The sequence below is a fragment of the Sebastes umbrosus genome, chromosome 23 (assembly GCF_015220745.1).
Source record: "Sebastes umbrosus isolate fSebUmb1 chromosome 23, fSebUmb1.pri, whole genome shotgun sequence".
Classification (NCBI taxonomy): domain Eukaryota; kingdom Metazoa; phylum Chordata; class Actinopteri; order Perciformes; family Sebastidae; genus Sebastes; species Sebastes umbrosus.
The window spans coordinates 15237979-15263647 of record NC_051291.1 but is presented as its reverse complement, the minus strand read 5'-3'; the positions used below and the strand labels follow the sequence as shown (position 1 = coordinate 15263647).

The 25669-nt window shown below is 39.8% G+C and overlaps 1 protein-coding gene across 3 annotated transcripts in view; it reads left to right on the top strand.

Moving 5' to 3' along the window:
• The window catches only part of cacna1c (calcium channel, voltage-dependent, L type, alpha 1C subunit), a 225087-nt gene that overhangs the window by 182275 nt on the left and 17143 nt on the right, over nt 1-25669 (top strand). For 2 of the 3 annotated variants that reach the window (XM_037760296.1, XM_037760297.1), the window contains exons 22-36: nt 11-140; nt 1361-1420; nt 2345-2451; nt 6318-6405; nt 6494-6601; nt 6687-6739; nt 6832-6978; nt 7198-7399; nt 8318-8476; nt 8592-8702; nt 11989-12072; nt 18999-19076; nt 21673-21810; nt 23817-23882; nt 24224-24315. In XM_037760296.1, coding sequence (XP_037616224.1) covers nt 11-140; nt 1361-1420; nt 2345-2451; nt 6318-6405; nt 6494-6601; nt 6687-6739; nt 6832-6978; nt 7198-7399; nt 8318-8476; nt 8592-8702; nt 11989-12072; nt 18999-19076; nt 21673-21810; nt 23817-23882; nt 24224-24315 — 1623 coding nt within the window. Of the gene's footprint in view, nt 1-10; nt 141-1360; nt 1421-2344; nt 2452-6317; nt 6406-6493; nt 6602-6686; nt 6740-6831; nt 6979-7197; nt 7400-8317; nt 8477-8591; nt 8703-11988; nt 12073-18998; nt 19185-21672; nt 21811-23816; nt 23883-24223; nt 24316-25669 lie in introns of all 3 variants that reach the window. The other variant, XM_037760298.1, reaches the window with a different exon arrangement.

Here is a 25669-nt window from a genome sequence, read left to right as displayed (position 1 = left end):
TGTTTTTCAGATTCAGGGTTCTGTGCCATAAGATCGTCAACCACAACATCTTCACCAACCTCATCCTCTTCTTCATCCTGCTCAGCAGCATCAGTCTGGCAGCAGAGGACCCGGTCAAGAATGACTCCTTCAGAAACCAGGTAACACACACACAATAAAATATTAAAGTCTACAGTGTATATACACATATAAGGCTGAATATACATTAAGGCGCAGACAGCAAACATTGTAGTCATCATTAGTGGCCCACCCACATTCAGTCTGCGCTAAATGGATTATAGCTGACAGCAACATATAGAGGAACCAACGCTTATTGTCACTGGTTTGTTACACTTAATGAGATTTCTTCCAGAGTACTGTAACTATGATTAACTTCATGTTAAGAAGATGTGAAACGCCTGTTAAGCTTTGTTTTGTCAATTGAACTCTTTTTTTTTTCGCCAGACTGGCAACTTAACATTATTTGTAATGTACCCCCACAGCAAAGAAATATGGTTTAAAAAATTATACCCCTCAGGATATTTTTTTAACCCGCATTTTACCAAGAAGGTGTATAATAAATAGTATTAATAAGAAATGTCATCTATTCATTCAACTCTAAAACGCCCAAACGTGTACTGTTTGTACCTATAGAGGAAATATCTACCCTGCGGTTGTGTACACTAACGGAGCATCACCGCATTGATTATATATTAATGTTGTTTATGGGTGTAATTTAGAGCTGTAGTCTAACGTAAAGACTGCGCTTTGTGTCTGCTGTATCTGTTTTTCTATATTATTTATTCTCCCAGTGAGGAAGATCCCCTGAGGGCTAATAAAGATCTGTTTTATTGTATTTTCCCTGGCTATGGTATAGGCTGCTGTGTATTAGTCTACCACAATTAACCTTAGTCTGAAACCTTAATGAGATAATACATCCTGTCTATTTTAGTCCGATCGGTATTCATTATCCTTAGACCTGAACCTCAGCATTATTATTTCAGTATGTTGTGGAGTCATCCAGGACTTTGCAACAGCTGACCATAAATTCAGCCTTGACCCCCCGAAGAACTGCACAACCTCCTGTTTGTCTCTTTATTTCAACTGTGTAAACAAACCCATGGAAGCCCAGTTGTTGCTGGTGTGTTGTTACTGGTGGACTCTAAAAACTGACAAGAATGACAAGTCGGTTTCCAGTGAGTTATGTTTTGAAGGTTGCTGTCATGTTGTTCTCTGTTTCCTGCTCAATCAGAAAGCTATTGAATGTTGTTTTCAATCCCAGGAGTGCTTTTGTTGTGTAGTGTAAGTTAGTCCAGCAGTGAACATGAAAATGGTATCGCTAAACTAAAAAAAACAATAATTCTCTTTGTTGTGTTTTCAGATCCTGGGCTATGCAGACCACGTCTTTACTGGACTCTTCACCATAGAGATCATTCTTAAGGTAGTATTTAATATTTATGATTCACGATAAGTGGGCCAAATACTCTTTATTATTATTATTATTATAAAATTGTATTTTATTTTATTTGATGTGGTCTCAGATAGTCTTTTTAAACAGTTTCCACATGTACAGTAGGATAGCAATAGTATGACAGCGTGTTAGGGCCATTGTAGGTAACAAAAAAAAAGAAATTACAGAGCCAGGGGAGGGGAGTAATATTCTAAGAAAAAATTAAGAATTTCCAAGATTAAAGTTGTAAATTTATGAGAAAAACATTTGGATACAGAAGATGTTCGTCTCTACTTTCCTGTAACTTCTACAATATTTAATTACAGTATGTATAAGTTGCTCAGGGGCCATCCTTACCATAATAACATTACTTTAGGAGCAACGAAATTCAGGCAGCGGCTGGCAGTACCACTTTTTTTTCAGAGTTTTTGTCTCCTAAATTTATGACTTTATAATATTGAAATTTGTGAGTAAATCTCAGAGAATAGCCAAGTTTTTTTTTTCCTGTAAATTTACAAATTTCTTGGAATTTTTCTTGGAATATAATCCAGCTCCATAATGATTTATATTTTTACCTAATACACCATCGTACAATGGAGGCTGCTGCTGCTATATGGCTATGATGCTGCTACAATGCTTTATGTTTGTTACAACCTGCTTGATGTGTCTGAGGGGAAGGCTTTGCTGCATCAGGACAACAAAAATATAAAGAATTGACTTTCAAATAACTTTAAGTATGTGTGTCCTTGGCAGTAAAACCTTCCTTAAAGAAAGTTAAAACAATGACCAACTACTTGCAGATACTATTTAGTCCCTGCTCAGTGTCACTGCCCTCTTCATGGTTCATCATATATGCTCCCCATGTACACTACTAAGCTGTGATTTGATCTAACATATGAACTTTGACTCCTACAGATGACAGCCTATGGGGCCTTCCTCCATAAAGGTTCATTCTGTAGGAACTATTTCAACATCCTGGACCTGGTGGTGGTCAGCGTGTCGCTCATCTCCTCTGGAATACAGTGAGTGCAGTCTAATGTCTCCTGATGCATGTTTTATACCCCTTTTAATCATTGGCTGCTTTAACATTTCAACTATAATTGTGTGCCCTGATATTACCAGCATTATTTGGCAGCAAATTCCAAGCCGACATCATCAGTGAAGCTTACAATATCATCAAGCATACATTTTGTGTTATTACATGTTAAAAAGACCGGAGTAGTCAGCCAGATAATGACTAGTGCATGAGACACAGGGCCACACAAATCAAGTTGTAAAGTGGGGATAACGTTGCTGTTAATGTAAATTGCCCCATGCTTCACACTTCTCTCTATTCTCTAACAACTTTACACTTCATTACTCCCAATCCCTTTCTCTCTTTGTGATGTTTATTAAATATGTTCTCTGCTTCTTATAGCAAATTAACTCCTTGAAATGCTGTGATATTTCTGATGTTTAATATGCTATGCTACACTCTCTGTCTCTAATGCTTAATAGACTAGACTTCTCGACGTAAGTCCACATTAGTCCGCATTAATAACCCCCCTTAACAGACCTTCACCTTAACTGTGTAAAACTGTCACTCTTTTGATTTGGTATTTCTATGGTCTTGGAGAGTTTTAGTCGAAGCATCTTTCAGACTGTAATCTGTGATGTTATCAGCCTGCGTAGGTTAGTGGGGATTATTACACTGTACTGATAATAAATGGATGATTTGCTATTACGAACACATGGTGTGCTTTTGCACTTGACGCATACCGAAATGCCTCTTTACCGGCATCAGCATAATTGGTTTTGAACCAGAGATTGTGTTGTTTTTTTATTACCCCCTGGGTCTTGTAATAGTCACCTGTCATATCCAGTAAATGTTAATTTGTTTGTTTATCTATTCTTTGACATACTTTGGGGGGCAGGTCTAACTCAGTTCTCATATTTCTGGATAAACTGAACTCTCCTGGGCTATAGAAATGACACCTTAATGCTAAAACTCCGTGTTTTTTTGCCTGTTAAAAGTAGTGAGTGAGTGGGATTTGTCTTGAATACATCACAGTCAAATGAATTGTGATGGTGCTTCATTTAGTAGGGTCTATAAACTGCTTTTACCTACAGTCTCAGTATTTACTGTACGTTTCCTTCAATACTGTTTCGCTATTATTACTAGGGCTGTGTATTTGCAAGAACCTGGCGATAGGATCACGATACAGGGGTTAGGATTCAATATATTGCGATGTATTGCGATACTGTAAGCACGGCTATATATATTACAAGTTTTTAAATCTAATTTTAGGAAAAACTGTCATAGTATAAAGAGCATCTGAGTAAAAAAAAAGTTTTTTCATGCAATCAGAACAGTGTGATCTGCATTTGATTTTATCTCAGTCCCTGTAACATCCAACATCAACACACTACTCGTGCAATCTGAACGACTGTCTGACACAAATCTTTGCATGTAAACTATTGATTCAAGATTGATTTGAGAATCAATACAGTATCACAAAACATAATATCGCGACACTCAAGTGTATCGATATTTTCTTAATTATTACTACCCAATATTGAAGTATCTTTCTATATATATACAGATATATATTTACAGATATACTGTAAATATATATCTGTCTTTCCATTTAAGTATCTGTACACATTGAAGTAAAGCTGTAGAAAAGCAGAATGGAAATGGTTCATAAGTCAATATGCAAATGAATGCCAGTCCTAAAACAAATGACAACATACAGAAAACGTCACGTTTCTGCTGGCATTCTGTGTAGTCTCATGAAATATGGCTAATATTAGCTCACATAAAAACGATGGCAGTGTGGGCTGATATGATACGATTAACCTCTTATCTCTGGACGGACACAGTATTTTTTGCTTTTTGCAGAAACTAGTTAGAATCAGGTGGTTTGGAAATAGTTTGTAACAGGTTCATCTTTCCCCTCAATCCAGTCAACTGAAGCACAACTACAGTATATGCCTGTATGGCTAAATCTGGCACATTTAGATGACGGGCTCAAGTGCTCATGTTAATTAATGTGCATTGTCCTTTCTTAAATAAAATAAACAACGATATATATTTTTTTACCTTTATTTATTCACTGAATTTCAGGAATACCATTATCACATTCAGGTCTCAAGCTCACTTCCCTAACCTTTAGGCCACCACTGCCCCATATACAATATATATAAGTATATTTTAAAATTCAGTTGACACTTGTATGTCTTGTTCTATCACTATAAGATATCTTCGCAGCTGGTTTGACTGTGATATGTTGCTGATGAAATCCTGCTCCACGTGAACTACCTTTAACTGCCCTTAAACTTTACCTTCCTGTGTAAAATGTTGCACAACGGGTCTTTCCTTACTTTCTGTTTACAAGTCGACACAGAGTAACGTCACTCCCTTTAAATCACTCCTTTAACCATCTAAAAAGTCACTCCCTTAAAAGGATACATTGACATTTTGAATGCACTTTTTTTCCTTCTACCTCTGTGACACTGTAGGAAAAAGTTTTAGTTTTTGTTCTTCAGTTAACTGAATAAGTGGCTTATTAGTTTTCGACACTGAAATTGATGTTAAACACACCGGCAAGCTAGATTTTTCGCGCGTTTGACACCCGTTGACATCACATAGTAGTAATAAAACTTGGGAGGCCTAGTTCAGGTTACAGAAGGACCAATGTTCAAGCTTTTTCCAAACATTTATTGTAAAATTCAAAATGTCAAGGTATTCATTTGATTCTTTTGGTCAGTATGTTAAAACCTTTTCCTTTTGAACCACTTCCTTTAAAAGGTCACACTGTTTGACCTTTGGCTTGAACTGACACTCTCTTACAGCACAATAACTCTCTGTTTGCCTGTTTGTGTCTTTGTGTTGCTCTATCTGTGTTGTACATGTGTGTGTTTGTCCATGAATCACATGTATTTGTGTGTGTTGTGTTACATAATCACTTTTACTGTATAGTTTTTTACTATTGTAGACAATTTATGTTAAAAAGGGAAACCATGCTGTTTGAATGACAGAATTTATGATTAATAGTTCCTTGTGACTCTGTCCAATAGATGATCAGTACTCTTAACATTGTCAGAGGAGGTGCTATCAGTCAAAAAACGTATTATATATGATTATTTTTATGTAGCCACCATATTTTAACTAAATAAACATGTTTGACTTATTGAGAATAATGTGCACTTATCACATATGATGATATTATTATATATTTAATGTTTGAGTGTAATTAATTTGCCAAAAAAGAGACAAAAACACACAATAAACAACGTTAATTTTTGTTTTTTTTATTATTTATTTATCTGTTGTTGTTTTGATTTTGTTTTTTTCAAATTTTCTATAGATATTACGATAATATTGTTATCAAGAATGCTTTTGGCCATGATAATCGTGTAGTGGAAATCTGATATTGTGACAGCCCTGATGTGCACATCTGCCAATCCCCTGTTGAAAATGTTAGATATTACTTGGCGTAGTCGTAAAGGCAGTTGGAAATATGTTTCATTACTTTTCAGCATACACTCTGTAAAGGTAATATTTGATGTAAACATATATTCTTGACTTTGCCCAATTTAAGCCCAACATTACTCAGAATCATGGCAATTTCCATTTCATATTTGTTTAAATGTGTTTAGGATCATTTTGTATCATACTTCTTGTTGAGTTTCAGATGTGATTTTGTTTCAGTTTACTTGTGTTTTGATGATTTTAATTTCCTTTAATTTGTGTCTGTCTTTGTTGTCTCAATCTCATGCTCCGGTTTGTGCTGACAAACTGCTATTCATTGTGAGTTTTGTCTCGACCATGCAAATATGTCTTTACAGTAAAATGTGTGTTTAATCAGTTTTACTGGCCAGTAGTTTAATTCCACGTGTGTTTCAGGTCCAGTGCAATTAACGTGGTGAAGATCCTGAGAGTTCTGCGAGTGCTCAGACCGCTGAGGGCCATCAACAGAGCCAAAGGACTAAAGGTTAGAGCACATAATACACACATACTCTCTTCTTAACAAAAAAAGACACACCCTTACACTCACTATCTTTTTCCGGTGTATTCTGCAGCATGTAGTGCAGTGCGTGTTTGTGGCCATCCGGACCATCGGCAACATCGTCATCGTCACCACGTTGCTCCAGTTCATGTTTGCGTGTATTGGAGTACAACTCTTTAAGGTAAAGAGAGAAAGAAGATAAAATGTCATCATGTTGTAATCATGTTTTTCTTTTTCCATACTGACTTCTGTGTTTTTTCCATCAGGGCAAGTTCTTCTTCTGTACCGACAGCTCCAAACAAACTCACTTAGACTGCAGGTAAGAGATCCCTGCTGCGTGCAAGCTTGTTGAACTCTCTCTTATAGCATAACTGCTGGATAAAATGTGTGTGTGTGTGCTTGTATTCACAGGGGTTCCTACATTATGTATAAGGATGGTGATGTGGGGAAGCCTGAACGAGCCCAAAGAGTGTGGGAGAACAGCGACTTTAACTTTGACGACGTCCTGCAAGGCATGATGGCTCTGTTCGCTGTGTCGACCTTTGAAGGCTGGCCAGGGTGAGTAGCTACACACACACACACAAACACAATGTATATTGATCCGTGTGCTTGCTTTTTTTCAGTTTTGCAGCAATGTCCTGGTATCCTACCCTATACTTTCTGCTAATTAAAGCTTTTCACCGGAGTAATTGAGGGGTCGAGTGCCTTTTTCTCTCGCCCTCTTTCTGTCTCCACCTCCCTCCATTCCTTCAACGAACCTTCCCTCCCTTCCCTCAGGTTACTGTACCGGGCCATAGACTCTCACTCCGAGGACTTCGGGCCCGTCTACAACTACCGCGTGGTCATCTCCATCTTCTTCATCATCTACATCATCATCATCGCCTTCTTCATGATGAACATCTTCGTCGGTTTCGTCATCGTCACATTCCAGGAGCAAGGAGAGCAAGAGTATAAGAACTGTGAGCTGGACAAGAACCAGGTACTGTTTGTGTCCGTTTTCACTACAAAAAATGCAAAATCTTACTAAGCATATTTGTCTAATTACTAGTAAAAAATATCTCATAACCCTTAATATAAGACACAATTTTCGAACAAGTAACATTTCAGTGAGAGATAGAGAATTGTTTTTAGACAATGCATCTTGCTTTTGAGCATTACAGGCTTATTATGACACACACCACTTCCTAATACTAGTGAAATAAACCTAAAAAATGAGTTTTCCCAGCTAATTTCAAGATCTCTTTTTTTATCTTGAAAGGCCTAAATATTATATTATATTGCAAGAAATCTCACCAAGCAAATTTTCACTTGTTCCATATCAGATTTTGTTATTTATTACAAGTAAAAACACCTTGTATTCATTGTTTTTTTACTTATTTTTGAAGTGGCCTTTTTTTCCAGTGTATTACTGAATTTGCGCACGCCTTTGTGTGTGTATAACTGCAGTTTTTATGCTTTTGTTTAGCAGCAAAAGATAGACATGTATATGAGTTTTCAGGTTACAGTAGGAGGAGAGTGACTCTGCTGTTGTGACTGAAGGGAGAGGGAATGGAGGCCAGGCAGTGGGGCTGAGATGTGGGAGAATCTGGAGAGGCTGAACACAAGTTTTAGGGGGCTGAAGTACTCGAGGAGTGCAGCCAGGAGGGAGCTGCAGCAGTTCAGACAGAAGATGAGACTAAAGCTTAAAGAAGCAGCCAGGCGAAGTCCCTGCAGCTGTGTTCTCTGTGATGATCCACGTCTTCCACAAGAACATGGAAAAGCACAGAGAGGATGGAAAGAGTAGTCTGGGCTGGATAAGACAATTCCTCAGCTTTATTTCCTCCATGATGGTCTGAGTACAGAGAGACGGGAGTGATGAGGATGCACGCTCACGTGTTTGTTTATGTGTGTGTCACAGCGTCAGTGTGTGGAGTACGCGTTGAAGGCGCGTCCGTTGCGTCGCTACATCCCCAAGAACCCCTACCAGTACAAGGTGTGGTATGTGGTCAACTCCACGTACTTTGAGTACCTGATGTTCACACTCATCCTTCTCAACACCATCTGTCTGGCCATGCAGGTGAGTCTCACACACACTCCACAGATGAATGCAAGTAATATTTACAGTCAAGGCTTTCAGACAAATCCTTTCATCTTTGTGGACATTTAATGAGTCGCTCTTGTGTCTTTTGCAGCATCATGGACAGACCACAAGTTTCAATGACGCCATGAACATCCTCAACATGCTCTTCACTGGGCTCTTCACTGTGGAGATGATCCTTAAACTGATCGCCTTCAAACCCAGGGTAGGTCCACTTCTCTGGCTGTGGAATAGAGTACCAGTAGTCATTACAGTAGAGTGGAGCAGCATGGGAAATTGTATCTTTCGCTTTCAATAGGTTACAGTAGAAGATTTAATCAAACAAAGCTACTTATTACTACTAATAACTTATGAATATAATAGTCAAATACTGTACATTTTAGGTATTGACTCACATTCATTGCAAATAACTGCTCACTGATGTTGAACTTTAAATTCCTAATCCCTATTTAATTTCCTCCAGATGATAATTACCATATCGTGGATTGAAACATGATTAGCGGACAGCATCATGTGGTTTTTAATCTCACTGTTCCCTTGTTTCCCTGCTGTTGTTGCCATGTAGCTGTGTGGCTTTATTGGTCCAATCTGAGGACTTCCTGTAGCATCAGCAGCTATTTAAACAGTAACAGATGGGAATACTTCCCCCCTATTACAGCAGGGTTAGTGGAAAATCCTTCAGCACAATCAAAAGCGAAAAACATAGTTTGATATGATATATTTTACTCTCTGTTGTTGCACAGTACAGATTGTAAAGCAACATATAAGAAACATGTATTTCCAGTTATTGATGACTTTACAGATGTTGAACCAAACAATCCGCAATGACATAAACACATATATATCCTCTGTACTCCAGCTCACTGACTTCTATAATACACCGACGTGAGCTGGAGAAATATGAAGGTGGAATTAAACAGCCTGCTTAGGGTAACTTTCTGTTTTTTTTGCGTTCCTATCCGGGTACTTAGCAACAGCGCCAGTGTCACTTTTGACGCATTATGCTCATTATAATTAGTACATTATGACCAAATTCTAAACTAGCACTTCAAAATACTCCAGTTTGAAGAAATCAATTTTAATTTTTTATTTATTTTATATGAGACGTTAATTGCTGGAAGTTATTTGTTGGAATTAATGAATGTCGTCCACAAAAAATATAAGTTTTTGGAAGCCAGGGTTTTTCTAAATACTAATTAAAACTTAATGATTTTGTTTTTCCAATTGGCGATAAAATCCAAATCATGTTCTACAAAATGCGTCCTTTTATTGAAATGGATGAAAAAATGTAATAACTTTTGAAAATAATGATCTACTTGGACCATTTATACTGAGTAACATCATGCACGCCTTGTAGTATTTTCAGGCCCAGTTGGAAAAAAAAACATGCAGGACTACTTTTAAGGCTTGAGAACTGACTTCATGCTGCGCTGCATTATGTACGTAACAGTATGTAATGTTTACGTCAAGTAAGGCTAATTTAAACTGATAGATTTTTAAAAGCAGTTTTGCAACTTTGTGTATCTTTGCAAGTTAAACCGATAACTGTTTTCCTTCTTTCGTGAATTGAATCTATATAATAAGTTAAAGTGCAGCATGACGACATGTTCCCAAGCCATTATGAACAGTGCTAATGAAAATACACCACTTCATTTGTCTGCATTTGACTTGAATAAACTCTTCCGGCACACACAGAGGAGCAGCTCACTAACACTTTTACCTCTCAGGTATTTACAGTCATCGACACACACGTGTGGAATCATCTCCAGTAATGTGTAAAGACGTGTGCTAATTAATGCCTTTTAACTTATGAACAGGTTTCCCCATCTCAGCCTTCATCCTCAGGTTTTTTTTTACTGAGCATATTGTTGAATTTCCGGTGTCCAACTTTTAAAACTAACTGATGTGTGTCTACGTTAGTTGGTCAGACTAATGCTGGGTTTTTATTAATATTTAACCCTGGTTTTTACATTAATGTTCTTACAACTCCAAACAACGTCATTAAAACCACTATAGTGTCCAGGGAATCCTTGTAATATTTGCATAACCTTTTACGATGATACCTCCACTGCTGACGACAGATGATGAAGCTTAAAATAGATCTTGACCTTCTCTCAGCATTTCCAGTTTGATGCAAACAATTGAGTGGTATTTGTTTGTGCCCACTTTGTGTTTTTTTTGGAAGTTATGCAGTTATGCTGTAGGTGTACTACACAGACTGTATATAAAGATGGACGACGCAACCATAATATCTCTATAACTACACGTATGATCAAATTGACACATGTTCTATCACACAGACTTGTGACGGTTATGGGGAGTTAAAGTTACATCTCCTCTCTTGTACAATTCCCGAGCCTCCGGCACTGCGACTACTTCACTCAGAGCAGCTGTCAATCATGACGTCTCACCCCCTTTTTATAGCATCAAATAACTATTTAAAAACAAACTTATCAGTAAAATTAACACTTGAACATACTTCAGCGTGATAAGAACTACCTAAAATGACAGAAACCATCTATTGGAAAAAAAATATTTGACGTGTCTTTGACTTTTTAGTTTAACCTATGTCCCATCAATTAACATGGAGGAGGCGGGGCTTATGACCTTTACTGCAGCCAGCCACCAGGGGGCGATCAAGATGTTTTGACTTCACTTTTTGGGAGCTGTCATTGCTTCCATCTTTATATATAGTCTATGGTGTACTAGAGTATATTGTCAGCGTAAAAATTAGAGGCCTCTCATCTCATTATCCAGACAGTGATCCTTCTAATTCCCCTGCTCCAACTTCTAACCCTCTTTAGACGTAAACAGATTTATTCCACAACATTGGCACAAACATGTTAACATCATTAGCCTTTCCAGCCCACAATGATTTAAAAAAAAAAAATGGGAAAACAATCAGCCTGAATCTGAATGAGATGTAATTTGCTTTACAGTATATGGAAATGTTTGTGAAAAGGCCATGTGCCGGGCCAGTTTCCAAATTACCCCTTGTTAGATCTTGGCTGTCTCTGCCAGGTTCAAGTAAAGGCTGTGTCTTTACACCAGAATAAAGCACAGTCCTTCTAAGATGCAGCTCTCTCCTTTTTTTTATTTTACCACCCTAAATAATACTGTTTGGGCCTGAAGCTATGTGGATGTTTTTCATAAATACTCACTTTGTACCACTGCTCATGATGAATTGCCCTCAATAAGTTGAGCAAACAAAAATGGGCTTTTAGTATAATCAGTTGCCGCAGTGACTTAAATAACTGCCATCTAACACGTCATAACAGAGCAGGAAACTCAGCTCGATGAACGGACACTGCAAAGGAAAACTAAATGTGTCCTTTCGTGCGTCGGTTCATCAGCTGATCTTTTTCTGTGCGACCTCATACAACCCTTTAATAGGGCTGCGAAGTGGCAGCAGATGTTGTTTTCCTTCTAACCTACCTTTCTTACCCTCCTCCTCCTCCTCCTCCTCCTCCTCCTCACCTCATCCTGTGTAGGGGTACTTTAGTGATCCCTGGAATGTGTTTGATTTCCTCATCGTAATTGGCAGCATAATAGACGTCATTCTCAGTGAGATCAACGTAAGTACGATTGCCCACTCTCGCTCCCTCTTTCTCTCTCTCTGTCTTGTGCCCTCTTGCTTCTTCTGAATCTTTCATTTCCTGCCACTCTCTTCTGGCTATTCTGTGTTTGTGTCGTGCTGTCTTTTCCTCTTCATCTCTCTTCCTTTCTTTCTCTGCCTCCTCTTTTTTCTCTTCTTCTTCCTCCTTCTCTCCCCTCCATCCGTAACTCCAAGATGGCCACTGCTACTCAGGTGACCCCCCTACCCCCCACAACCACAAGGGGGTACTGAGCGAGAACGAACTTCTTCGCTGGGTTTCTTAAAATGTAGCGACAGGGTATCTCAGCTGTTGTAGGGTTCTTGATTTTTTTTTTTTTTGGTCGTCCGACTGTGACATGTCCTCAGGTTTGATTCCCTCACTAACTGAACTAACTCACTGACCAATCACCAAACAGACTCACACATCATTTTTTTAACTACTGCAACAAAGGGGCGTTTTTTTGTTGTGATTTCGTTGCAATTTGTTCTTTACTGTTGTTCTTGTTGTTGACATTTTCCCCTCATGGACAAGCATGATCGCCGCTGCTCTTCCTCTGCTGTCCATCTCTTTTCAGACTGCCCCTTTTCTTTTTTTGAATTTTGTTGATTCCCTCTCTCCTCCTACTAAAAACAACTCCAATGCTCATATATATAATGTTTTTTTGTCTTATTTTTCTCCTCTCTCCTTTATGATTTACGTTCTTTCCATTTTTTTAAATGTCTTATGTTCTGTCCTTTTTTTCTTCTGTTGTTTTTTTCTTTTCTGTTCTTTCCACCCCTACGCAGCATTATTTTGTTGATGCATGGAACACATTTGATGCCTTGATAGTTGTGGGTAGCATTGTTGACATAGCGATCACTGAGGTTAACGTAAGTAGTCCAACTCCCTCCCTCCCTTCCTTTGCCTGCCTGCTCTGCCATTCCCACACACACACACACACACACACACACACACAAACAACCAGACGGAGCGCCGATACCCATCTCGCATGCTTTCAAATGATTAGGAAACTTCAGCTGCACCACTGTTTGAACTTAAGAGATGGCTGAATGAGTCTGAAAACAGCCAGATGTAGTGCACAGTGAACCCTGTGAAGGGTTTGTGTGATTTATAACGTATGAAAACACTACATTTTACAGTTTTGCTTGACATCTAAATACCTTTTGATATGGTTGGATTTATAATTAATATGCTGGCTGTTGGCTATTACTCCCATTAATTTTTGTTAAAATGTAATGTTTATCACAATGGAGGCTGCAAGACAAGCTTTTGATGTTCTCCTCTTCCCGTTCCTGTATTAAAGCTGCAATTATTCTCTTAGTTCTGTTATTATTTTGTGTAGACTTTCTAATATTTGAAGCTGCTTCAGATCGGTATTCATGCCTCGGTCTGCTGAGCATCAATAGCATCAAACACTATTGCACTTTGCCAATAGAACCTATTGCATTGTCTCAGCACTTGGTTTGGTTCCACATTTATTTGATGTTTAATCATTGCCGCAGGGGACAATGTCCATTCCCCTGGCATGATGGTTGCTGTATAGCATGGCAGATGTAAAAGGTGTTATATCCAGGCCTCGGATTCTCATGAACAATGGCGTTTCGACCCAGGAGTCATGAAACGCTCCCAGTTCATAAATCACCAGGAAAACTTTAAATTCAAATGAGAAAAATACAATTCTTATTTTGTCCGACAATAGTAACGCGCAGACACGGGGAACAATTTGATCCATAAATGGATTTACTCAGGACCCGTGAAATTTATGTAAATGTATGTATGAATTCATTTATTATCGACGTGGAGGCCCTATGGTCAACAGTGGCGCTGAATAAGAATGAATATCCCAAACACAAGTCAAATGTTGAGTGTCTATCGTATATTTACACTTCAGGGATAATTGGTGTTTTATTCATGTGATATTCAGAGTGCTCCTTGGCAGGAGAATAGGCTGAGAACCATGCAAAGTGTGGCTGGACACAACTGCTCTTAATTTTGATTTAGAAGTTTTGCTGTGTGTGCTGATTTGCTCGAGAAGAAAGTAATATACTATGATCAGACCTGAATGTCACATGAAAAGTTTTTTTGTAGGAGACTTAATTCCATTTGATGCCTCGGCTTCTGTCTGCCAAACTTTGCATCTCGAGTAGCAAAGTGAAAATTCCTCAGGGGACTGAATGTAGCTCAGTGGCAGCTCAGTAGGTGGAGGAAACTCTCTGTGAGTCTAACTTTGATATGCATTGTATATTTGTTTCAGCTTTTTAAGACGCACATACCAGCCTTGCTTGGTTTTTAAAAAACAATTAAAACATACAGCATCTCATCTCTTCTAAATAAGTAATGTTTAATGTCTACCTGAGCAGAGGGTGAAGTCACTCTCCCTCTGTGCGTGTTGTAATCTGAGCTTCTCCATGCTTTATTGACATCGCCGGGCCGGCCGCGCGTGCTTTTATTGCATGTGAGCGTGCCCCACTGGCTAGTTCACGGTCGCCGCTCTGCGCTGCTCTCATACAACGCTTACAGCTGATAACGCCATTCCGACCGACGGCATCGCCGCGCCGACTGAGCCGTCGCCAATTTGATGGCTATTGATAGGCAATAGATGTGCTCCCAATCCCGTATTTAGCACCTTTAATGTTATTAATGTTCCAGTGCTTCACCGCAAAATAAACCAAACAAGATTGATCCTTTAAAGAATTAGTTTGACATTTTTGGAAATGGGTTTAATTTCCAAGAGTAAGACGCGAAGATCGATACTTTGTTATATCTTTTCATTAGATTTGAAGCTGAGGTAATGGAAGATGGATTTTGTTACATTGCGACAGAGCCAGGTTGGCTGCTTTCCCTTGCTTCCGTTTTAATGCTAAGCTAAGCTAATGAACAGCTGGTTCCAGTTTAATATTTAGCATACAGACCATAGTAAATAAGAAGTGGACGCAGTCACCATGACATCACCCATTGGTTTGTGGAGTGCCGTTTTCAAAACACAGACAACTCCCAGTTCAGTCAACGGCGTGGTAGCAACCTGTCAATCACAAGGTAGCCACGCCCTAAAACATCCCCTGCTTTATGGTCTATTTGACTCTAAATGGGACCATAATTTACTAAATGAACATCATGCTGTATTGAAGAAGACTTGAAACTAGTGATTGAGACCATAAACTCATGTTTACAATGTTTACTGAGGTAATAAATCAAGTGAGAAGTAGGCTCATTTTCTCATAGACTTCTATACAATCAGACTTCTTTTTGCAACCAGAGGAGTCGCCCCCTGCTGGCTGTTAGAGAGAATGCAAGTTTAAGCCACTTCTGCATTGGCTTCACTTTTCAGAGCCAGAGGTTGTCCACTGATACATGAGAGTGGTATCTATCTTCTCATCTAACTCCCAACAAGCAAACAAATAAGCGCATTTTCCAAAATGTCTTTTTTTTAAGTCTCAGGTCAGACGGGGACATTTATGTATTTAAGTTTTTGATTAATTCACATCAGTTACACATGTCTACTACATGGGGCTGCTACAGTAAGCATAGGTTTACCTGAAATGCTCTCAGGCTGCGGCTGGTTTGAGGACATGAAGCAGAGAAAAGATATGCACACGTGTACGCCGGTGTGTTCCCCCGTGGTGGAATGCAGTGTGTTTCACCTCAGACAGCACTGGTCAGGCATACAAATAAGGTTAGTGTATCCCAGGGGTGCACAATCTTGGCAGTTGTTTTAGAAAGGGAATCCATTTGTCCCCTATGAGAGGCAGACAAAGCAGCTTAGAAACCCACACTGCGTAATTTCAAAACTGTATTTTATGTTTTATTCAGTTATTCTATCTAGTTAGTACAACAATTTGATGTCAGGGGAATCACACAAGTACTATAAATGTCTATATCATGTTGTTGCTTTGCGGACAATGAATGCATCTGGTCTTTAAGTATACTTTTAAGTATATACGTCGACACTCAACAATAGGCTGGAAAAAAATCAATTTGAGATTGACATTCTGTTGGGAACTGACAATAATCGACCACCAATCAATCAGTCGCCTTTATAGTGAGGTTCAATGGGCCAGAGATATACATCTTTGTCATCTATACAAGTCACTGATGTTGCACTTAACACCTTTGTTTGCCGTTTGGTTTTGGTTGATTTGGTTTGATTGATTTTATTGATTGGTTTGCAGTTTGTTCTGAATGTTTCATTGATTTCCTCTCTCACACCTAACCTAAAGGCATGCCCCAAGTCTTTTTTTTTCTTCTTCTTCTTCTCTGGTGGTTTTTAATGATTTGGGTGATGAGATGCCCAAGCTACCTTTTCTATTTTTTTCTTTTTTAAGAAACCCTCCGCACTTCAAATCCTGTGAGAACTCTTGTCTTGTTTTTGAGCCGGGACCCTGTCACTGAGACGTTTTAGACTCTAGCCTGCTACTGCATTTCATCCGGCACTAAAGTGAATACTCTTTTTAACGTACTGAGCAATGCAATTAGAAACTACTAGTAGCCACTTTGCCTACCTCTCTGCCATTGCATTCCTAAGTACACAGCGAAGTGCAGTAACAGGCCAGCTTTTAAAATGTTATCACTTTGCCTTTAGTAAAATATTAAATGGCTTAAATCTCCCCCACTTCGCTGCTTGTTGACTTAGTTTAGCTGCACTTTTTGAGGTCATCGAATCAGAATGCTTTCTTAATCCTTGGGTCTCTAATTCTCCCCAGCAACCTGCGGGTGCTTCTTAAATCTTGGTTTTCATTTTACGTTTTTCTGTTTTTGAGTAGAAGTAGTGTGAACAGATTTGTAGTGGTTTGCTCTTGAGCGGTGTCTTGCAGACGATGCCAGTATGGACTGCATCTGTTTCTCTCTATTCGGAATGCCTCCTCTTCTCCTCTCCATCTCCTCTCCTCCTCTTTCTGAGCTTTTTTCAGTTCACTTAATTCTTCTTTTATGGATGTTTATCTCTGTCTTTCTCTGTCTTCTCTCTCTCTCGTTGGTTTGCGGTGCTGCTTGCTCACCTGAAATGCAAGCTGGGTAACATGGGTCTCTCATGCTTTTCATATACCCTAAGAGGTCAAAAATGATTCTGCTATTAGTTAGTTGTGTGTTTTTTTTTTTTTATCCCAGCACATTACAAATGAAATGAAAATGCACTTTTATGTTGCAGTATTCCCACTTAAAATGTATTGATCAAACGTAAGAAACAAAAAACCTCAAATCTAGGGTGAGAATGTTCTCTAGAAACCCATGTTACTGTACCTATTGAACTGACTGAACTGATGACATTGTTTGCTTGAAAACAGTGACAAAAAAGCTCAAGTTAATTTAAATGAGCTCAAAAAATCCGCTGAGCTGCAACTACAGTAACTCACATCTGCAAACGTAGTTCAGCCTGACAGAGATACTGTATATTTATTCTCAAATTGGACTGTTTTGTTCGGTTAAATTTACAACCGAATCCACGACAGTCTCGGTAATTTGCTTTGTGTCACTTCCATAATGAGAAATATGATAACGAGGAATGATTTGAGTTTAATCTGATTCTGGTTTTCAGCTTTGATTTCACGTAGAAATTGAAGCCAATTCAGATTTTTAAATTATGCTTAAATTTACCCCTTTTGTGTAAGTCACACACACACATACAAACACACACATTCTCACATATTTTAGTTTAACTTAGTTTGCACTTAGTGTGAATTAGTGCCATCTTCCTTCCCTCCGTCCTTCCTTCCTTCCTTCCTTCCTGCCCATCTTTCCAACTCATCCTTATCGTCCCTTTACCATCACTCTTCCCTCCCTTCCTTCCCTCCAACTTTCCTTCCCTTCCCGCCATAATGCCTACACACACACACACACACACACACACACACACACACACACACAGGTAAAGATGAACATATATATATATCCTCTCTTCACTCTCTCAACCATGTATCCCTTCCCAAAGAGTACATGCTTGTAATACTAGTATATTAGTATCTTGACAACCTATAGTAACCTGTATAGTAAGTCTGTGTACATCCTTAATGTGTCTTGTCAAGAGCTCCTGAGTCATAGATTGAACTAGTAGTTAATCTATCACTCCCCAGTGGTGTGAAATGTTGTAATACCAGAGAGGACCAGTGGGTGTCTCCGTACAGAACATTATCTTTGTGCTTCTCAGTGTTATTTAAATTACTTTGTGTGGGCTCCGATTTCCAAACGCATCCAAAGCATCATCTTTGACTGACTGAGATGATAACTTCCTGATTTTGTTTTTTAATTGTGGTATTCTGATGCGTCTTTGACCTGAAAGTAGTTCATATTTCACTTGGGTCAGGCTTGAATAACACATTATTCAAAGGAGGCATTGTCCTTTAATGCCGAGATGCATTTGGCAAACGTAGCCCGAGTTAAGATAAGGCTTCAGCCACCACTGTTTTTGTATTGTAGCTTCAGCTGGCAGAAAGAAAAAAGACAGATAGCTACAGAAGCGCCCCTCTATCCCCCAACATACACACAACCCATGGACTCACGTGACACATAGACACAACCAGCTCTTCTCTGCCCCAGACCATCATTCATTATTTTGGCCCTCAACGTGTCGGACAGCAATTTCCCCCAATATCTTTAACTTCCCAGATGTTTTAACTGGGATTCAACCTGGCGAGGCCTTCACAGAGGACGGGTTCAGTCTCTCTACGCAGTAATATCTGACAGAAGTCTCCCTCCTGGCCCAGATGAAATTATTTTTTTCACCTTTCCACAACGTGAGGGCTGATCAGAGACTCCAGAGTTATTTTTAGGGCTCACAACTTTTCACATAAAAAACATGCACACAGTGACACACACACACACACACACACACACACACACACACAGACACACACACACAGACACACACGCCAAGGCGCTGCTCTGGTGCTGATCTTTGTTGCCTTTCCTTAAAGCCAGCTGACTCCTCCTCGTCCTCGTCCTCCTCCTCTTCGCCCTCCTCTTCCTCCTCTTCCTCCTCTCACCCCCCCGTGGTAAGGCCAATGGTGCGCTCCGACGGTAACCTCGTCCGCCTCCCTACCTCCTCCACCATCCCTCCATCCCTCCATCTTTCCATCCCTCCTCCTGCTACGCCAACCATGGTACGATCCAAAACTTTTGGCTTTCTTCATCTCTCCTCTGTCGCTCCCCCCCGCTGTCATCTTCTGCAGCATGTCCAGAGTTACATATACATGTAGCTGTCTCTTTGTACTTTTACATGTTTATATAAATGTGTGTATGGTGAAAGGACGCTGTATTGTGCAGGCGTAGTATAACTGGAGTTCCTTGAGTGGCTATTGTTGATGCCATGGTACCTGCTGCCCCATCCCCAACTCCCCAATGGCTTGCAACTTGCTCCCCCCCTTTCCCTTATGGGTGTGGTATCTTTAGTGCTTCGTCATGAGTGCAAGCCATCATTGGTCACGCTATCACGCTGTCTTTTCTTCCTTTCACTCTCCTCCACTGGCCTGCTGCCTATCTGTCTGTCTATCTTATCTATCTGTTGGATGTCTCTGAATAATTCAAAACTATTCTTCGTACTCTCTCTCTCTCTCTGTTACACTTACTGTCACTGTACTTCTCCCGCTCACTGCCCCACTCTCTCAATGGTGCAATGGTCCCCATTGTGGTCCAGTTGTGGTATTACATGCAGTACAGAACTATGACTTATACGCATCCTCAGAAGGATTTGCCATTTTCTGCACATCTGTCAGTGGAGTTTGGGACAACTCATGTCTTGGGTTACTTGTCAACACTACAGAAAAACCATGACATCTACCTTTAGAAAGCACCCCAAACTGCTACCCAGAGATATGGAATAATGTAATTAGTGTGTCCAATATTTGTAGTTACTTCTCTTACTTGAAAAGTAACATGTGACATCTGTTATCCCAAACTGCAGCAGGATGTGTGGAGAATGGCGAGTTCTTCTTAGGAGCACACTGTGTTTTCTCTGTGGGATTAGCATAAAGAATTGATGGCCTCTTGGAAAAACACAAATGGCATGAAACAGATTTAGAGGTCAGACAGGATGTGTTTAATTATCACAGGGAAAAGGCAGATTGTTACAGTAGAAGTGCTGCTTTTCTATGTGTGTCAAGTTTTATTTCATGCACACTGGTTGGAAGAGATTTCTGCGTTAACTGCTGTTACGGTTGCTGACGATTTGGTAGTTGAATGAAGGCTTCACCTGATCCATCTGCTGCTTGCGGTGTAATTGTGACTAATAAACTGGCTCCCTTAGTTGCTGTATTAACTGCATCATCATGCTTTACACAAATCCTGATGTTGCCTTTTGTTTTTCCGCCTTTTTATCCCTGAGAATGAGCAGCAGCAGCAGCAGCATGAATAAATAAATCTGTATTAGAAGAGCACTCAGCGAGATGGCTGAATATTTCATCACGGAGTTATTTCCTGTGGATGAGTACTGGGACAATAGACGGTTAGAAAAGCTACAGTGCCTCTCGAGCTTGTACTTGAAAATATTTTTGAATAAACTACAACTTAGGGGAGAATATTGCATGGTCATTGTAAGAGGTTCCTGCAAGATAAAATGATTGCAGGGGTGAGATGAGATGAAGAGATTAACCACCCATGAAAATATATTGTTTTTTTAACCTGCATTGGGCACTAATATCTTTATCCACCTGAAAGTCATCTTGTATCTCCTGGTGGCCGGTTGCTCCAGACAAACAATTAGCCTGCTGGCGTGATTTATTGAAACAGGAATCTGCCTGCAGGCTGGTATTTTTTGTACTGTATCTGTTGTGAATTGTTATCAGTGATTTATGAAAGAGCTTTCCTCTGTCGATGGAAATCTCTCCGGCCTGGTCTCAGCTATTAGACTTTTAGTCCATACCAGTGCAGAGAAACCAAATCTTTCAGCTTAGCAAGATGATTTACTTCAGGGGCTCCGAAAGTATTTTAACGATTGTTTGTCAAATGTCTGGATTAACCTGTAATAGGTTATAGAAACAGCACCCAAGAGTGTGTTCTTACACCTGACAGCATTGAGGTGAGATAGAAGAAAACTAATGGAGCTGTTTTTAACTTGTGATGGTTCAGTAAAGGTGCCTTTTAAAGACTGTTCTTGTTGGGTGTGTTGATTTTATAAAGACAGGTTTGAAGCAGGTGTATTTAGGAAGCCGATAGATTGTTTTTGAATCTCTTTGTTGCCAAGTGATTTTTCCATGAAGCCAGAAAAAATAAGCATGATTGCCCGATTCTCTCCCAGATCTCTTTTTGTCAGTTGGTTTTGATGGGATTTTGTAGGACGCAGATTTCCATTTATTAACTCAGTGTGTATGTGTGTGTGTGCTTGTGTGTGTGTGGGTGCGTGCTATACATATTTACATCCACGTATATATATATGTGGGTGGGAATATGCATATGAATGTTACTCGTACGTCTGCGTGTGCATGTGTGTATGTTCATCTTTACCTGTGTGTGTGTGTGTGTGTGTGTGTGTGTGTGTGTGTGTATGTACATGTACGTGTGTGCGTGTGTTTCCCCTCCCTTTACCTATCTGCATGTGTCCCCATGCGTCCTGTGTTTTTTTTCTTCTAAAAAAACACCAAACCCCACCAAAAGGGACTGCAGAACTCTGAAGAGAACGCCAGGATCTCCATCACCTTCTTCCGGCTGTTCCGCGTGATGAGGCTGGTGAAGCTGCTGTCTCGCGGGGAAGGGATTCGGACCCTGCTGTGGACCTTCATCAAATCCTTCCAAGTGAGGGGAGAACCGGACACAACATGCTAGAGCAGGGGGGTTGGGTTTACACAGGACTGAAATGGCTGAAAAGGTGGAAAGCGGGGCTTTAACCCTAATGTGACCCAGATCGGTGCCCTTTTTTTGGAGCTATTTTAACTATATTTCACTTTTCGCCGCAGGGAGTTTATAACAGATTTTGCGATCTAAACTTGCCAACAATCTCAGAATAGACTCATTTGATGGTATTAATACTGTGCAAATCACCTTGTAATTTCAGATCTGAGTCACATCGGGCTAAAAATATCCTTGCTCTTGTGTAAATCCAGCCTGGTGGAGTCTCACAAGCCCCCTCTCCTTTCCTTGCCTCCTCCCTCCTCGTCTTGATCTCCTATTTTTTTTAAGAAATCATTAGCGTGGGAAAGTTTAATCTAGATGGGGAAGGAGTAAAAGAAAGAGGGATGGTGTGAGGTAACGGAGAGGAGGTTTAGGAGTCTTGTTGCAGAAGGCAGGGAGGGAAAACAGGCAGGAACTCAAAGAACCTTAACCAGCAATCTATTTTCCTCTCTTTCCTACTCATCTCTCCTCTTCTTCTTCTTCTTCTTCTTCTTCTACTACTCCCTTCACCCTACTACTAACCCCTGAAAGCTCACCATACCCTGTAGGCGGGTTAAGCAGTAGATAAGTTTAATGAAGCACTCCACCAAAAAATGAAATCATTTGATAGAGAGTTATGGGGGAAATGAAAATAACCTGTTCTCTCTCTTGTGTCAGTCGAGACGGGCCACTTCATGCCATTGAAATTCGAAACATTGGTGATGCAGCAAAACCCAGACTCATGGTGTTAACACAGGACGCACGAGCAGCATGAACTGCACAAAACTGATGCATCTTTCACATTTGTGGTGTCCACACCAACAGTGTTTACCAGTCCTTTCTTTCAACATAGCCTTTCATAATGGCCATTTCACTTTATTATAAATATTATTTATATTTATTTTAAACAGAAAAAGTTAAGAAACGTGTGATCATTTGTAAATAATAATAATAATAATCCACGATTTGAAGCCGATAAACTGTGCAAGTCACTGCATTTTCTACAACACTGTCCTGCAAATTATTTCAGAATTAAAGCCTTGTGTTAAAAAATTAAGCAATTCTATCCACAGAAAAAAAAAACACTTGAGGGATTTTATTTTGAAACAGAAACAGGAAGTGTTAAAAGTGAGTTAAAAAATAGATAAAAAACTTTTATCATGTCTGTGACATTTTCTACAGATATGGACATCGAAACTGTAGTAATGTACGGTCAAAAGATCATTTTCACTGTCTATTTTTGCTGTGGAAAAAATAGGCGAGACCTCAAATCTCTAAAATATAGACGCAGCTGACACGCACCCAAGCCGTGCTGCTCACGTGTCCTATGTGGCCCATATTTAAAAACCAGCAGTGCTCATGAATATATTACTGTACTTAACACAAATTAGCTTACTGAAATCTTTATCCTTATTTCATATGTTAGTTGATTACATATTGACACATAATCAAACTACTTGTTCATGTATTCATCATGATTTGGCCCTGTCTTCCCAGTCACAGGGGTAATGTTAGCCAGGAGCTCAGTTCCTCCACACAGGTGTGTGAATATAGGAATACACCTGTTCTGGTCATGTTTGGTTAATGTACAATACGTTCAGGGAACTGGTCTCCTGGCCAAATTCAGAGAGCAGTTTGTATTTTACTGAGGTTTTTTCACTCCTATGTCAGATGATTTGTCCTGGATTGTTTTTGGTGCTGTGCCACACGGGGCTGCCGATCAGTTCACTTTCACTTCATAAAAATACCGATACATCATACTGCACCTGCCAATTTGAAAAACAAAGAAATATGTGTTAAACAAGAATTTCCTAAATCAGTTTTTAGACTAATTGGATTTGGAGATTTGAATGAAAGTGAATGGACTGCAGCCTCAGTGCAGGATAACACTGTTAGACGACTTGTCACTAAAGTGTGTCTCTCCTCTTTAGGCTCTGCCCTACGTAGCTCTGCTTATAGTGATGCTATTCTTCATATACGCTGTCATCGGCATGCAGGTAAGCTGTGGTCTCGTCACATTGTTTCCCTCCCTTCTGTTGTGTTTTCTCCTCTCTTCCTCCAGCTGGCCTCCATCCTGTGTCTGTCCTCCTGGAGTCTTGTCATCCAGAGTTCCTGTTTCGGTCACGTCGTCCCTCTCTCCTCCACCTCTCTTCCTTTTCTAGCTGTTGCTAGTCTCTCCTCTTTCTTTTTCTGTCTGTCCTTCCTGTTGAGTTGTATGTATCACTGATGATGATGAGAGGGACAGCGGCCTCTAATTATGAGAGAGCGATCACTTCCTCCTGTCAATGCTGACGTCATATCCTGTGTGCTGTGACTACTTCCTTCCCCTCCTGTGCAGATGTTTGGTAAGATAGCGCTGCGGGACCACACGCAGATCAACAGGAACAACAATTTCCAGACGTTCCCTCAGGCAGTGCTGCTGCTGTTCAGGTGAGGAAGATGACTACACTCCTCATCTCTTGTACCTTTTTCCTTCCTCATCTTCCCACTTCTCTTAACATCTACCCTTTTGTCTATTGTTTCAAAGTCAACATCTGCTCTTCTCCATCATTAATTCTTGTAATGTTACATCAACAACAATAACTTTTCTTTTTCCTTTGTTATCTCCTATATTTTTCTATCTTCCATTCACTCTGAAAAGCAGATTATTTTCTAGTTTTCCACTGACATTTTATGACAGCAGCAGTTTAATGAAAATGCCAGGATATCTGTAAATGTCAAGCTGTAAATTCTGCCCGACTTTGTGACTTGACTCTGCACAAGAGCCAAATTGGGATATTGTTTTGTCAGTTTGTACAATGAGACCATGTCACTGCCACCGTGCCAAGAGTTAAAAAGTTCTAATTGTAAATATGTAGCAGTGATCCCCAAAATATCACCAAAGCTCTGACGTAGACTCTCCAGTTACTTTTACAGCTTTAACAGCATCCAAACTCTATTTATACATCTGTGTTTTCAGTGGTAGCCGGATGCCATGTTTCTACAGTAGCCCAGAATGGACAAACCAAACACTGGCTCTAGATAGGGTCATTCACGTTTTTATGTTTTTTGCGTCGGCCACCGTAGTTCTCCTACACGCTTGGCACACGGGAGAAATTTCAGTTGGGTTGAAATCTGCATTCTTACCGCTAGATGCCGCCAAATCCTACACACTGCACCTTTAAAGTGCCTGGATCCAGTCTCAGAAACCTCTGCGTTGAGGGTAAGATTCCATGCAGGGGACAAAAACCACAGAAACTGAAAGGATAGATCAGATTTGATAAACTATGTTATGGTTTGGCAGCCATTCTATTATTTTTGTAAGCATTTGGCCATAAAATCATAAAAAACATCTTTTCTATTCCTTCATATTCTATGTACTGACCCCTTCATGGAATAAATCATAGCAATGGGCTTCCATTCAGAGAGACAGCATACTTGGATACTTCATACTGCTGTGTGCAAAGCTTGATAAATAATAGCAAAAGCCCAACAAATGTGATCACCTGGCAAAACGGCAACTGCTGAGTTAGAAAGCTCTGAAGTATTCAGAATGGAAGACAGTCGTAGTTTGGACAAGGTCTTAATCTACAGCTCAACAGAAGCAAATATGAAATAACATTTCTTTGCTGTTACTTTGTAAATTCAGTGTATCAAGATGTATTTTTTGCTCTTTATGGTGTTCACACTAACACTTATGCATATGTGTTTATGTGTCTGCCTCTTTCTCTGTGTTTGTATCAATGTGCGTGTGTGTGTGTGTGTGTTTCTATATGCTTGTATGCATACGTGCACACATCCACGC